Here is a 13,342-nt window from a genome sequence, read left to right on the forward strand (position 1 = left end):
GAGAGAGAGAGAGAGAGAGAGAGAGAGAGAGAGAGAGAGAGAGAGAGAGAGAGAGAGAGAAATGAAATGAAATGTTATATTAATGTCTTCAAAAGACCTATGAGACCAGAAAGTTACAATGTGGTGGATCTGATACAAAGTCAGAGTCAGAGTAACAAGATGACAACAATGAGAAAAATGAAATGACAAATGTCACAATAAAATACTATGGAATCCTAAACTACTAGGTGTGAACAACAGCTAGCTGGGATAGCTAGATCACAAGAGATCCAGCATCGGTCGCTGGCGGATCTCATCAATCTCCTCCATGGTCAGTAGTCTGATTGGGCATTGTGCATGTCGAGCCAAAGTGATCCGAATCCTCCGATGCAGCCTCCGTCGATGCTGTGTAGTCCTCCGCAGTCGTGGGTGTCTGGATCTTCCAAGCTCAGTCGCTCGGTCGACCAGCGTGCCTCTGGTGTGAGACGACGAGCTCTGCTGTGGTAGTAACTCCTTCGGGTGTCCAGTGGCAGCTCTAAAGAAATGTGTGATCTGTCTCTGGGATTGGCTAGCCTCTCCTCTCATCAGGCTCCCTCTGTGTCTGCGTAGCTCGAGCAAAAACAAACCCAAGCATCTCTGATCCTCGTACTGCATGACTCTGGAGAATGGTCCAAAGCCCTCTCTGAACAAGCAATGGAAGCGGCCTTGTATCTTGTAGTAGACGGGGCAGTGGCATGTGTAGTGCAACTTTGTCTCAGGCTCAATGTCCCACAGGGGGCATGTCCTTGCCTCTGCTGGTACTCCGCTGTATCTCCCAGTCTCGATCCGCAGCTGGTGTGAAGATGTACGTATCTGGCCGATAGCACATCGTATCCCATGAGACAAGTGGGTGTCCATGTATCTCGGCCTCGTCACAAAGCCATCAATCGTAAGCTGGAGGAGATGCTCTCTGTAGAAAGCCATCTTCGTGCCCAGCTCTTGTGCTGGCTGTATCCATGTCCTCCTGGTGTCTAGCTGAGTCAAGTCGTGGCGGATGAGCCTGGTGATCTCGGACTATGTAAGAGTCAGAGAGGGTGCATCCAGTGAGTACTGGAAGGGAGGCAGTCTGTCTATGCTGAACCCATGCGCCTGAAACCATGATGTCATCTCCCCATACCAGCATGCTGTATCTCCCTGCATGGCTAATTGTCGAGAGGACTCAAGTGCAAGGCGGGCATATCTGTCTCTGGGAAGTTCTCACATGCGGTGTATGAAGGAGACCGATCTGGTGAGTGCCTCAACCACTAGTGGGGGGGCAGCTAGCTCTGCTCGAACAATAGCACGTGGTACTGAGGCCTTGGCTCTAATGAGCCGCGAGATCATAGAGACCAGAGGCTTCTCCATGTCCCCCCATCCATCACTTCCGCCTGTCCTCCCGTGATGATCTAATTAAGGTCCCCAGATCTCAGCTCCATAAAGTAATGCAAAAGACACCAGAGTGTCAAAGAGCCAGAGCTTCGTCCTAGGCTCCTGAAACTAAACCTGTGAACACATCCTTTCCAATCTACCCAATGCTGCATGGGCTCTGGTCAGTCTAGTCTCTGCTGCCCTCCTCAATGAAAATGCTGGCCCACTAAAAACCACTCCGAGGTAAGTGTACGCATGTGTATACTCCACAGTCGCCTGGGCGTACGTGAATGCTGGTGCTGACCTCCTGATCCACTGTGGGGTGGTATTAAATACCATGACCTTGGTTTTACCAAGGTTGATGGACAAACCACTTTCCTGAGCAAACCTATTCAAAGCATCCAAGTGACGTTGCATCCCCTCCGGAGAGTCGGAGATCAACACAATATCATCAGCATATAACAATAATGGAATCCATGTCCCTGCCAGCTGTGCACCTCTATCACCATCTCTCTCAATGTAGTCAGAAACCTCATCCACATACATACCAAATAGAGTAGGAGAGAGCGGGCAGCCCTGCTTCACCCCAATAGTGGAGTGAATCGGGGTGGATAGACCCTCTGAGGTGCGTACCTGCCCCACTACTGACCTGTATAATGCCATGACCCCCCAAATGAGCTCTGTGGGTACTCTCATCTGCTGTAATCTGCGCATCAATCTAGCTCTAGGCACTGTGTCAAAAGCTTTGCGGAAATCCACAAAGCTACAATAGATCCGTTTCCCACGCGATCTACCCTCCTCAATGATGGCTCTGAGTGTCAAGATATGGTCAAGAGTAGAAAACCCCTCCTGAACCCTGCCTGCCCGGCTGCGCGTATCCCCTCCCTCTCTGCCCATCTACTCAGCTGCTGCTCAAGAATAGATGCGTACAACCGTGCCAATGTGTCCAATAGTGCTATAATTCCCAGGCTCCATAGGGTCTCCCGACTTGAAGATAGGTACAATAGTAGATAGTCTCCAAGTATTAGGCAAGCCCTCACACATGGCACGGTTAAACATCACTGCTAGAAGCTCTGCTAGTAGATCTTTGGCATGTGTGAAATGCTCAGCCACTAAACCATCATGATCGTAAGCTCTCCCAGTCCTCATCCTGTCAATGGCCTTCCTCACCATCTCCGCGGTGAAAAAAACACACGTGTGTGGGCATGGATCGGGGGGGTCGGGAAGGGGGGGCTGCTCAGGAACTGTGTACAAAGATGATGCGTACTAGCCCAAGTCCTCTGTAGAAGTGATGGCGGGGGGGGGGGGGGGGGGGAGAGAGCTCCTGAAAGAGCCGCCATGCCTCACGTGAGTCCTGACTCAAGAATAGTTGCTATAGATCCTGCTCTAGCCGAGCCAAAATTGCCCTCTTCGGCGCACTAGGCGTCGGAAGTCAATCTGTGACTGTCTGTGAGTGATGTCCCCCAAGAGCACCTCCCTCTGAAGTCTAGCTCTAGTGTCCCGGCATTCCTCATCATACCAACTGTTCTCGGGCATGCTCCGCTCCCGGAACGGCGTCTCTGCTCAGGCTGGGTATGTGGGTATGCCTCTGTTGCTGCATCATGTAGTGTCTGTGTCAATATAGTAGTAAGCTCCTCCAGAGGTCGCCCTGGCTCCTCTGTGCATAGGCGTCTGTAGATCCCATCTATGTATACAGAGTCTCTCCCCCGCGTGAAGGTGTAGCGAGTAGGGTCTGCTGTCCGTAGCCTGTGTGCTACACTAAACTGAAAGGAGATGGTCATTGACTTAAGAGCATGATCCATTGCCACACCAACAGGTTTGGGTCCAATCGTGAGAGCTCGGCTGTGCCATGACATAGTCCACTGTGCTGGCTCCATGTCTGTGTGGAAAGCATGTAAAACCCCCTGAGGCGGGAAATCTCTGTAGGCCATTCAGGATGGCCAATCCATGTGCAGTCCCCATGTCTATCAAGTGTCGTCCATACTCAGTGTGTGCTCCATCTTGTGATAGTCTGGATAGGCCTGTCTCTGCAGCATCTAGCTCTCTCAGCATCTCCTCTGAAGTATCATAAAATACTGTCTGATGATGGGTAGTCCTAGCATTGAAATCCCCTAGAATGATGATGTCACCATCTCTAGAGAACTCCCATATGTCATCATCCAAAATAGAGAAAGGGGATTGTCCTCTGGGTGGTGCATACACTGACGTGCTCGAGGGAAAGTAGCAAATAGCAATGTAAAGATATTTGTCTGTCTCTGCTCTCAGCCTCACCCACATGTACCTAGCTTGCTCATCTCTGCGGGCTATATGTATCAATTGTGCAACTCCTCCCTGAATAACACTGCCACTCCTCCTGATCCTCTCCCTCTGCGCTCTGATCGTGTCTCTTGTCTATAGGTAGTCTCCCATCTATATCCATTGATGTGAGGCATAGACTGCCCATGGGCCTGATGTGTCTCAGAGTAGAAGACGATGTCTCTTCCCCTGAAACTATCCTCAAAGGCGCCCACATCAAGTCGCATAGATCCATTACAATTCCACGTGGCAACTTTGAGGGTGGTCCCACGGATCTCGCACCGTCATATGGAGCACCACTCTACAATCACAACCCGGCCATCTCTGTAGAAGGCCGTCTTTCCCTTCTCCCTTGCCGTTTGAATCTCTGGCATTACCTCTCTCATATGCGCAAGCTGTGTGAGAGTGAGGTCATCTCTAAGGAATATTCCCGTTTTCTTTAGTGTAGTACGCTTCTTCAAGAAGTCCTTCTTTGCCTCCATGGATGGGAAACGGATGATTAGAGCTCTCCCTTTTGAAGTCTCCCCATTGCCTTGTGTCTTCTTCCCCACCCTCCATGCCTTTGTATGAGTAGCCTCACTACCCATCATGCGGAAAAGTTCTTCAACTTCCCCTTCCACATCATCTCGGTCTTTTAGACCGGTTACTCTTATATGCAAAGCTCTAGTTTTCCTTCGTTGTTCTTCTTCTTCTAGAGTCATGTTGATGATTGTAGGAGTGGGGACAGATGTGGTTTCTTTCCCCTTGCCTTTCTTAGCGACTTCTATCCACTTCTCGGTCTCATCCGCCTTCTTTTGCGTCTTCGTGATCACATCCATCCACGAAGACGTCTTTACCATCTTTTGTTTCTCCTCCTCTTTGATCATCCGTACCTGCTCTTTGATGACCTTGATTTCCTCTACTACCGAAGGCTGGAATTCCCCCTCCTCTAGTCCATTGCTCGCTCTATCGGCAAGTTCTCGCTTGAGAGCTGAGACCTCTTCTTTAAGTGCTTTGGAGTCCGCCTTAATTGCTTGTAGCTCTGCGTGCAGGTCCTCTTTCTCTTTCTTCCATTGCGCGCCTTCGTTGAGAAACATTTGAAGAAGGTTGGCCTTCTCTTTCCACCATCCCTCCATATCGGCTTTCCAGTCTTTCATCTCCCTCTCCATTTGTGTAATCCGCTTGTTTGTAAGCACAAAAGTTGCCTTCGGATGGGGCTTACATACCGGCGAAGCAGTCATTACGTCCATCAAAAATAAAAAATACACTCTGCACTTCTGCCAAGTCAACCCACTATGTCCACATCACACATACATCCCTGTCCCGCATGATGCATACATGTGTGTTCCCCATATCAATCATACATTTTTGATTTTCTGCAATTTTTGCAATTTCCTGCAATTTTCTGTCAATGCTGCAAATTATTTAAATCCTGAATTTCTGAACTTTCTCTGCAGGAAATCTGAAAATGTGAAAATGTAAATGTAAATGTAAATTTGTAGGTCCGCACTGTAATGCACCTGCGGGTTTGGGGGGGGTGGGGCGCAGTCCAGCCGCTAGTAATCCCGTGTGGTGGGGGTGGCGGAGCACTGAAACAACAGGGGGGGGGGGGGGGGGGGGGGCAGTCCAGCTGAACAGCAGGGTGCAGCCCAGGTGGCGCGCAGGCAGCAACAAGCAGGTGGCGCGGTCAGTAGCAGGCAGTTGGCGCGCGTGTCAGCAGCAGGCAGGTGGCGTGCACCTCAGCAGCCGCAGGTGGGAAGTGGCGCGCAAGGACTGCAGCACAGACGTGGCGTAGGGTGCAGCCCAGGTTGCGCAGCCAGCAGCAAGGGCGATGAGAGAGAGAGAGAGAGAGAGAGAGAGAGAGAGAGAGAGAGAGAGAGAGAGAGAGAGAGAGAGAGAGATGAAATGAAATGAAATGATATATTAACGTCTTCAAAAGGCCAAAAGGACCTATGAGACCAAGTTGTTACAACATAGTGAATCTTATACCATGTCTACATACCAAAAAGGATATAAAACAAATTATAATTACTACAAGCTGGGACTGTATGCATGTGCGAGCTAATACAAAAGGTACAAAAGGTGTAGTACAATGGAAGAAGGGGGGGAAATGGCGAGGATCCATCCCATATGTACTCTGGACTCCGAGAAAGTATTGCTCGAATCCTTTACTGCAGTCTCCCCCGATGTTTTGTAGCTCCTCTCCTCACTCGTGGTCGTCTTGATCTCCCTAATTCCAGTGCTCGGTCTATGATAGTGCCAGTAGTGGTAGTGTGAGTGCAGACAGAGCTCTACAATGGTGGTTGCTCCTCTGGCTGAACGATATCTAGTGTAAATAAATCTGTAATCTGTTTCTGGGATTGTCTCTCTCTAGCTCTCCTCAGTAAAGTGTCTCTATGCCTGTGTAACTCAAGTAGATACAATCCAAGACATCTTTGATCCTCATAACTCATGACCCTAGATAGAGGCCCGGACCCCTCTCTGAATAGGCAATGGAAACGGCCTCGTATGTCATAGTACACTGTGCAATGACATATGTAATGTAGCTCTGTCTCTGGCTCTAGATGACATAAGCGGCATATCCCGTTATCTGCTGATATCCCTTTGAATCTAATGGTCCCAATCTCGAGCTGATGTGAGGATGTGCGTATTTGACCAATGGCACAACGCAGACCATGAGATAGATGTGTCCATATGGTTGGGTCGAATCACAAACCCATCTCTTGTGAGGTGGAGAAGATGCTCTCTATAGAAAGCCATCTTCGTGCCCAACTCCTGTGCCGGCTCTATCCATGTCCTCCTGGTGTCAAGCTGAATCAGGTCTTGACAAATGAGTCTAGTAATCTCTACCCGTGTTAGAGACATCAAGGGTGCCTGAAGAGAGTATTGGAAAGGAGGCAGCCTGTCCATGGTGAAGCCATGTGTCTGAAACCATGATGTCACCTGTGCATACCAGCATGATGTGTCCCTTGGAGAGCTAGCTGTCTGGAAGACTCAAGGGCCAATCTAGCATATCTGTCTCTAGTAGTATCCCATAGGCTGTGTACAAAAGAGATTGATGTGGTAAGCACCTCAATCTCCATAGGGGAGGTAGCTAGCTCCGCTCGAATGATATCGTATGGTACGGAGGCCTTGGCTCTAATTAGTCGAGAGATCATAGATACCAAGGGCCTCTCCATACTTTTCCAACCATCCTGGTCTAAAGAAGGTCCCCAAACCTGCATCTCATACAACATAGCTGAGGCTACCAAAGTATCAAACAACCATAACTTTGTCCGAGGTTCCTGGAACTGAACCTGCGAACACATCCTCGCCAAGCCTCCCAAAGCCGCATAAGCTCTAGTGAGTCTAGTCTTTGTTGCTCTTCTCAAAGAAAATCTCGGCCCAGTGAAGACTTGATCGAGGTAAGTATATGCATCTGTATACTCCACAATCTCCTGACCATATGTGAAAGTAGGTGTTGTTCTCCTGATCCACTGTGGTGTGGTGTTAAAACACCATAACCTTGGTTTTACCAAGGTTTATAGACAATCCACTATCCTCTGCAAAACTATGTAGTGCATCCAAATGTCGCTGCATACCCTTTGGTGAGTCAGAGATCAACACAATATCATCAGCATATAACAACAATGGGATCAACGTCCCTGCCAGCTCAGCACCTCTATCACCCTCTCTGTCAATGTAATCAGACACCTCATCAACATACATACCAATTAGAATAAGAGACAATGGGCAACCCTATTTCACACCAATAGTGGAGTGAACTAAATCAGATAGCCCTTCTGGAGTGCAGTGCGTACATGTCCCATCATTGATTTGTATAGACCCACAATCCCAAAATCAACACTATGGGCAATCCCATCTCCTGCAGTTTGCACATCAGTCGAGCTCTGTCAAATGTTTTGCATAAATCCACAAAGTTGCAATAACTCCGTCTCCCATGTGACTCCTCAATGATGGCTCTGAGTGTCAGAATATGATCAAGAGTGGAGAAACCCTGCCTGAAACCGGTCTGACCCTTTGCCCGTACACCCTCACTCTTTGCCCAATTACTCAAATGTTGCTCAAGAATGGATGCATACAACCGTGCCAATGTGTGTCCAACCATAATAGTGCGGTAGTTCCTAGGCTTGGTAGGATCGCCTGCCTTGAAGAATATTAGAACAACCTCAAGTCTCAAGTAACCCCTCACACATGGCACGATTAAACAACACTGCAAGAACCTCTACCAAGATATCCCTAGCATGTATAAAGTGCTCCGCTACTAGACCATCATGATCACATGCCCTCCTAGTCCTCATCCTGTCAATGGCTCTCTTTACCATCTCATTGGTAAAGAAGGTGCCATAGTGGGCAAGGCTCTGTAAGATTTGGAAGGGGTCTTGGTATATGATGATGTTGTATACTGGTTCCACACATCAGGGGAAGTAATCATTTAGGGAGGGGAATGCTCATGCAAGAGTCGCCATGTGTAACAGACTTGGACACTCTAAGTCAAGAATCAATCACGACAGCACCAAATAACCACTTCAAACAATTCACAGATCACAATAGATTTTACATTGGCCCGGCGGAGTTCCGTGCCTAGAGATATTGGCCCCAAAGACTCGCGCCCCTTTCGGTATTTCTTTTTGTATTAATCAATCTTCAAAGTACAAGAGAGCGTCTGGTGATGTCTTGTGATGTCTGGTGATGTCCTGTGATGTCGTGTGATGTGACTGTCGATTTTATACATGTGCTAGATGTGTGTTCCTAGTACGTAGGTACTAACAGTCAGTGTCTGCTAAGACGGTTTATGGCTTTTGTCGGTTTTGCAGGCGTAATCGCGGTCGATTACAATGCTTTCGAGAAGGGTGTATGTCACAAAGTAATGACATGGCGGCCCTAAAATTCCTGCAAACCCTAATTTCTGCCAAAAACCCTAATTTCCAGAAATTGCGGAGGCCTTTTTTTTTTTTTGGGGAAAATGATGAGCGACGCGAATCTTGCTTTTAAAAAAAAAAAAAGAGAAAAGACTCTCTAAGAGAAAGAGAGAGAACTGATGCTTTTTATTTTAAAAGCTTTTGGGGCTCTGCTTTTGGGCATCCCTTGTAACCTTTAAATTAGTGGTGAGGGCCTCACTTCTCAGAGCATCTGGACGCAGAGTCTGAGAGTGAAACCCTAACCGCTCTCTTGTACTTTGATGATTGATTAATATAAAAAGAAATACCGAAAGGGACGCCAGTCTTTGGGGCCAATATCTCTAGGCACGGAACTCCGTCGAGCCAGTGCAAATCTATTGTGATCTGTGAATTGTTTTGAAGTGGTTATTTGGTGCTGTCGCGATTGATTCTTGACTTGGAGTGTCCAAGTCTGTTACACCATGCCTCTTCTACTCAAGAACAACTGATACAAGTCTTGCTCCATATGGGCTAGGTAAGCTTCATCCGTCGCACAAGGCGTCGGGAAGTGATCCGAGATTATTTGTAAGTGATGACTCCTAATAGAAGATCCCTCTGAAGCTGAGCTCTCATCTCTCTGCACTTCTCATCATACCAACTATTATGGGGTATGCTCCCAGAATGTTGCCTCCAATCCGGCTGAGTGTGTGGGTTATCTCTGATGTAGCACCATGTAGTGTCTCGATCAGTAAAGTGGTGCACTCCTCCACTGAGAGGCCTGAACCAGCTGTGCATAGACGATCCCAGATCTCCTCTGTATAAAGTGAGTCAGTTTTTGGTGTGATTGTATAATGGGTATGTGACCTGCCTCCTGATGTTTGGGTTGTACTATATGGAAATGAGACGGATATTGTCAAGAGAGCATGATCAATTGCTTCGCCCACTGATCTGGCTCCCATTGTGAAATCCTGAATGCAAGGAATAAAGCTCGGCTGTGTCATAACATAGTCTACTGTATTGGCCCCATGTCTATGTGGAAAGCATGTGAAACTGGTTGCTCCAAAAATCGTTGTAAGCCATTAAGTAACCCTTGTTTAGTCGTCATCTCCGTGAGCATTTGTCAAGCCCCAACTTACCCACATCTAGTTCTCTAAGCATCTCACCTGAGGTATCGTAGAAGAATGTCTGAAAGTTGCCTGTTCGGGCATTGAAGTCCCCTAGGAGGATGATATCCCATCCCTAGAAAACTCCCATATATCATCATCTATTATAGAGAAAGGCGACTGCCCTCTGGATGCAACATATATTGACGTACTGGGGGGAAAGTAACATGTGGCAATGTATAGAAATCGACCTGTGTCGGCTCTAAGCCTCACCCACATGTATCTAGCATGATCATCTCTCTGTACAATCTGTAGTAGCGGCTGTAGCTCCTCCCTAAATAGCAGTGCTACTCCTCTTGAACCTCTACTCCCATGCTCATATTGCGTGACTGTCCTGTGGGCTATCTCCCATCTATATCCCACCACATGTGGCATCAACTGTCCAGGGGTCTGGTGAGTCTCTGAGAAGAATACAAAGTTTCTCTGAAGCTGTCCTTAAAGGCACCAACGTCCAACCTCATAGACCCATTACAATTCCAAGTAGCCATCTTCAGTGTGGTCTCACACCGTCATGTAGAGCGGTGCTCTCCAATCACTACCCGACCATCTCTGTAGAAGGCCATCTTTCCCTTCTCCCTTGCCGCTTGAATCTCTGGCATTACCTCTCTCATATGCGCAAGCTGTGAGAGAGAGAGGTCATCTCGAAGGAATATGCCCGTTTTCTTTAGTGTAGGACGCCTCTTCAAGAAGTCCTTTGCTTCCATGCATGGGAAACGCATGATTAAAGTTGAAGTCTCCCCATTTCCTTGTGTCTTCTTCCCTACCCTCCATTTCCTCAAGGGGTCTTTTTTGTGAATGGTAAAGCACCTTGCAATAAGTCTTCTCAAAGATTCTGTCATATGCAGTGAATACCTTCTCATTATGCTGTCTCTTTACTGGTTATTTTTGCATTCCTGGATGTAAGTTTCGAGAAAGCAAAAGCAGCTTGCATGTCATTTGTGATAATTTCTATTTTACACTTTTTTTTTTTTGGGGTGGGGTTGTGTGTTATCCATATTGCTTACTCAACAAATAATAGTTTGTTTCTCACTGCTGCAGTCGATTTCTACAGTATAGAGGACCATTTGCAAAAAGAAGACATCCATTGGTTGACACAACAGTCGTCAGCACGATGCGAAAGTGCCTCGAGTATGGGCTAGAGTTTCGTGGAGAGCTTTTGAACTTCAGAAAAGATGGGACTCCCATGATGAATAGACTATGTTTAACCCCCATCCGTACCGATGATGGAACAGTTTCTCACATTATTGGTATACAAGTGTTCATGGAAGCAAACATTGATTTGGGACCTGTATCTTGCAATTTGTGGAAAGAGTCCCTTTACACAGCTGAATGGTTTACTGAAGAATCTGCATCTCACAGAGGAAAGACGGTTTCTGTTGACCTGCCTTCTCGTCACCGTCGATGTGGGCTTCTGGATTTGAGTGATGAAGTCCTAGCTCAAAAAATATTAGCACTATTATCACCAAGAGATGTTGCTTCTCTAGGTTCTGTTTGCACTAGGTTGTTTCAACTCACAAGGAATGAGGATCTGTGGAAGATTGTATGCCAAAATGCATGGGGGGTGGAAACCACTTCCATTCTTGAAGCTGTGCCAGGTACAAGAAGACTTGGCTGGGGGAGGCTGGCTAGAGAGCTAACTTCTCTTGAAGGAGCTGCATGGAGGAAGATTGTAGTAGGTGGGGCAGTAGAACCTTCTCGGTGCAATTTTAGTGCATGTGCCGTGGGCAACCGATTGGTGCTTTTTGGTGGTGAGGGCATCAACATGCAGCCAATGAATGATACTTTTGTACTTGATTTGGGTGCAGCATCGCCTGAATGGAGGCATGTGCATGTGAGCTCACCACCCCCTGGTAGGTGGGGACACACTCTAAGTTGTCTTAATGGTTCATGGCTTGTAGTGTTTGGAGGGTGTGGGAGGGAAGGGCTGCTCAATGATGTTTTTGTTTTGGATTTGGATGCGCAGCAGCCTGTATGGCGTGAAGTTGCAGGGGCAGGTCCTCCTCTTCCTAGATCGTGGCATAGCTCTTGCACGCTTGAGGGGACCAAGCTAGTTGTTTCAGGGGGTTGTGCAGATTCAGGTGTCCTTCTGAGTGACACCTTTCTTCTGGACCTAACGATGGATAAACCTATGTGGAAAGAAATACCAGTATCGTGGAGTCCTCCTTCCCGCCTTGGCCATTCACTGTCTGTGTATGAAGGGCACAAAATCCTCATGTTTGGCGGTTTTGCAAAAAGCGGATCTTTGAAGCTGAGATCAAGTGATGTGTACACAATTGATCTTGCTGAAGATGAGCCCAATTGGAAGCATCTAAGTAGCAATCCTGGGGGATCTGTGCCTCCTCCAAGGCTCGACCATGTTGCAGTGAGTTTACCTGGTGGACGGGTGCTTATTTTTGGTGGGTCAGTTGCAGGGCTGCATTCTGCATCACAGCTTTATTTGTTGGATGCCACAGAAGAGAAACCAACTTGGAGGAGACTTGATGTGCCGGGGCAGAAGCCGAAGTTTGCGTGGGGGCATAGCACCTGTGTGGTTGGGGGCACTCGAGCTGTCGTGCTGGGAGGTGAAACTGGTGAAGAGTGGATACTTAATGAGCTTCACGAGCTCTCACTTGCAACAATGTGAAGATCATGCATCGACAAAGCTGTGCCAGGTGGTATATGATCCTAGAAAGGTTTGCAAAGGAATAATGGAAAGCGAAGGTCATCTGCATGAAGGCATCGATGCAGGGTTTGCAAATATCAGTGTTTTTCATAAGTGAAAGTTCTTCTCTGTTTGCTCTGACAATGCTGGTTGTGGGCAGAAGAAGGGGAGGTTTCTTTGTGGTGTATATAGTCTGAGTGTACCATGCCACTACTGTCAAACAACAAAAGCTTTCTGTGGATTTGGATCCTCTTGTAGGCCATCATTGGTTTTGCTAGGATTTTGATTTGGTGTACCTAATTGTGTAAGTGGTTTTAGTGAGAAGTTCGACTTGTTGTAGAATTGTCATACCACAGATAGCCTTGAGTCCTCTTTCACTGTGAGCGTCTCATTGTTCTCCTCTTGGTTGTTCTCATTGTAGGTGCTTTTGAGAGTGCAGCTTTCAGTTGTGGAGTACAGAGCTGTCCTTCCAGGTAGTGGTACCAAGATTGATACAATTGAGAGTGTAGAGTCAATGGGAACCTTGAGAGCCCGACAGGATGATAGGAATGTTGGCAAACTTGTCGTCTCTTAGCCACTATCTGATTTTATGTTGACATCATTTATAAGTTATGGGGGTTGTAGTTTAGAGTGTGCACATGAATTTTGTATGCCTAGTTTTAGTTATTGAAGATATAAATAGGATGGTCTTTCTAAAGTCATCTGAGGTGAGGGCTGAAGCTGGGAGGCTTCTTTGTATGGTGCTTGATGGGAAAATGGATCAGTAAGGCTGCTATGAAGCCCTATCCATTATAAGCTGTCGCATTCCACCCACCACTGCTTTCTTTTGGTGAGTTTCAATAGGTTCCTCCAGGAGAGCCGTCACCAACTGCTGATGTGTCGATGTCACTCAAGACCGACTTGGTTGGGCATCCTAGCGCTAACTCTAGCCAACCTGCAAATCGCGGCTGAGGGGACCATCCGTAATTTGCACTGACATGTTGATGACGAGGCGGTTGTTGAGACACCCGTGTTTTGTG

The 13,342-nt window shown here is 47.4% G+C and overlaps 1 protein-coding gene across 1 annotated transcript in view; it reads left to right on the plus strand.

The window, feature by feature from the left end:
- Window positions 1-12,647, plus strand: part of LOC147451773 (adagio protein 1-like) — a 58,612-nt gene extending 45,965 nt beyond the window's left edge. Inside the window, exon 2 of the mRNA XM_086517639.1 lies at window positions 10,721-12,647. Coding sequence (XP_086373765.1) covers window positions 10,721-12,305 — 1,585 coding nt within the window. The 3' untranslated portion in view covers window positions 12,306-12,647. The remainder of the gene's footprint in view (window positions 1-10,720) is intronic.
- The last annotated feature ends 695 nt before the right edge of the window (window positions 12,648-13,342 follow it).

Source organism: Adiantum capillus-veneris, chromosome 8, assembly GCF_014529385.1.
Source record: "Adiantum capillus-veneris isolate H3 chromosome 8, ASM1452938v2, whole genome shotgun sequence".
In the NCBI taxonomy this organism is placed as follows: Eukaryota; Viridiplantae; Streptophyta; class Polypodiopsida; order Polypodiales; family Pteridaceae; genus Adiantum; species Adiantum capillus-veneris.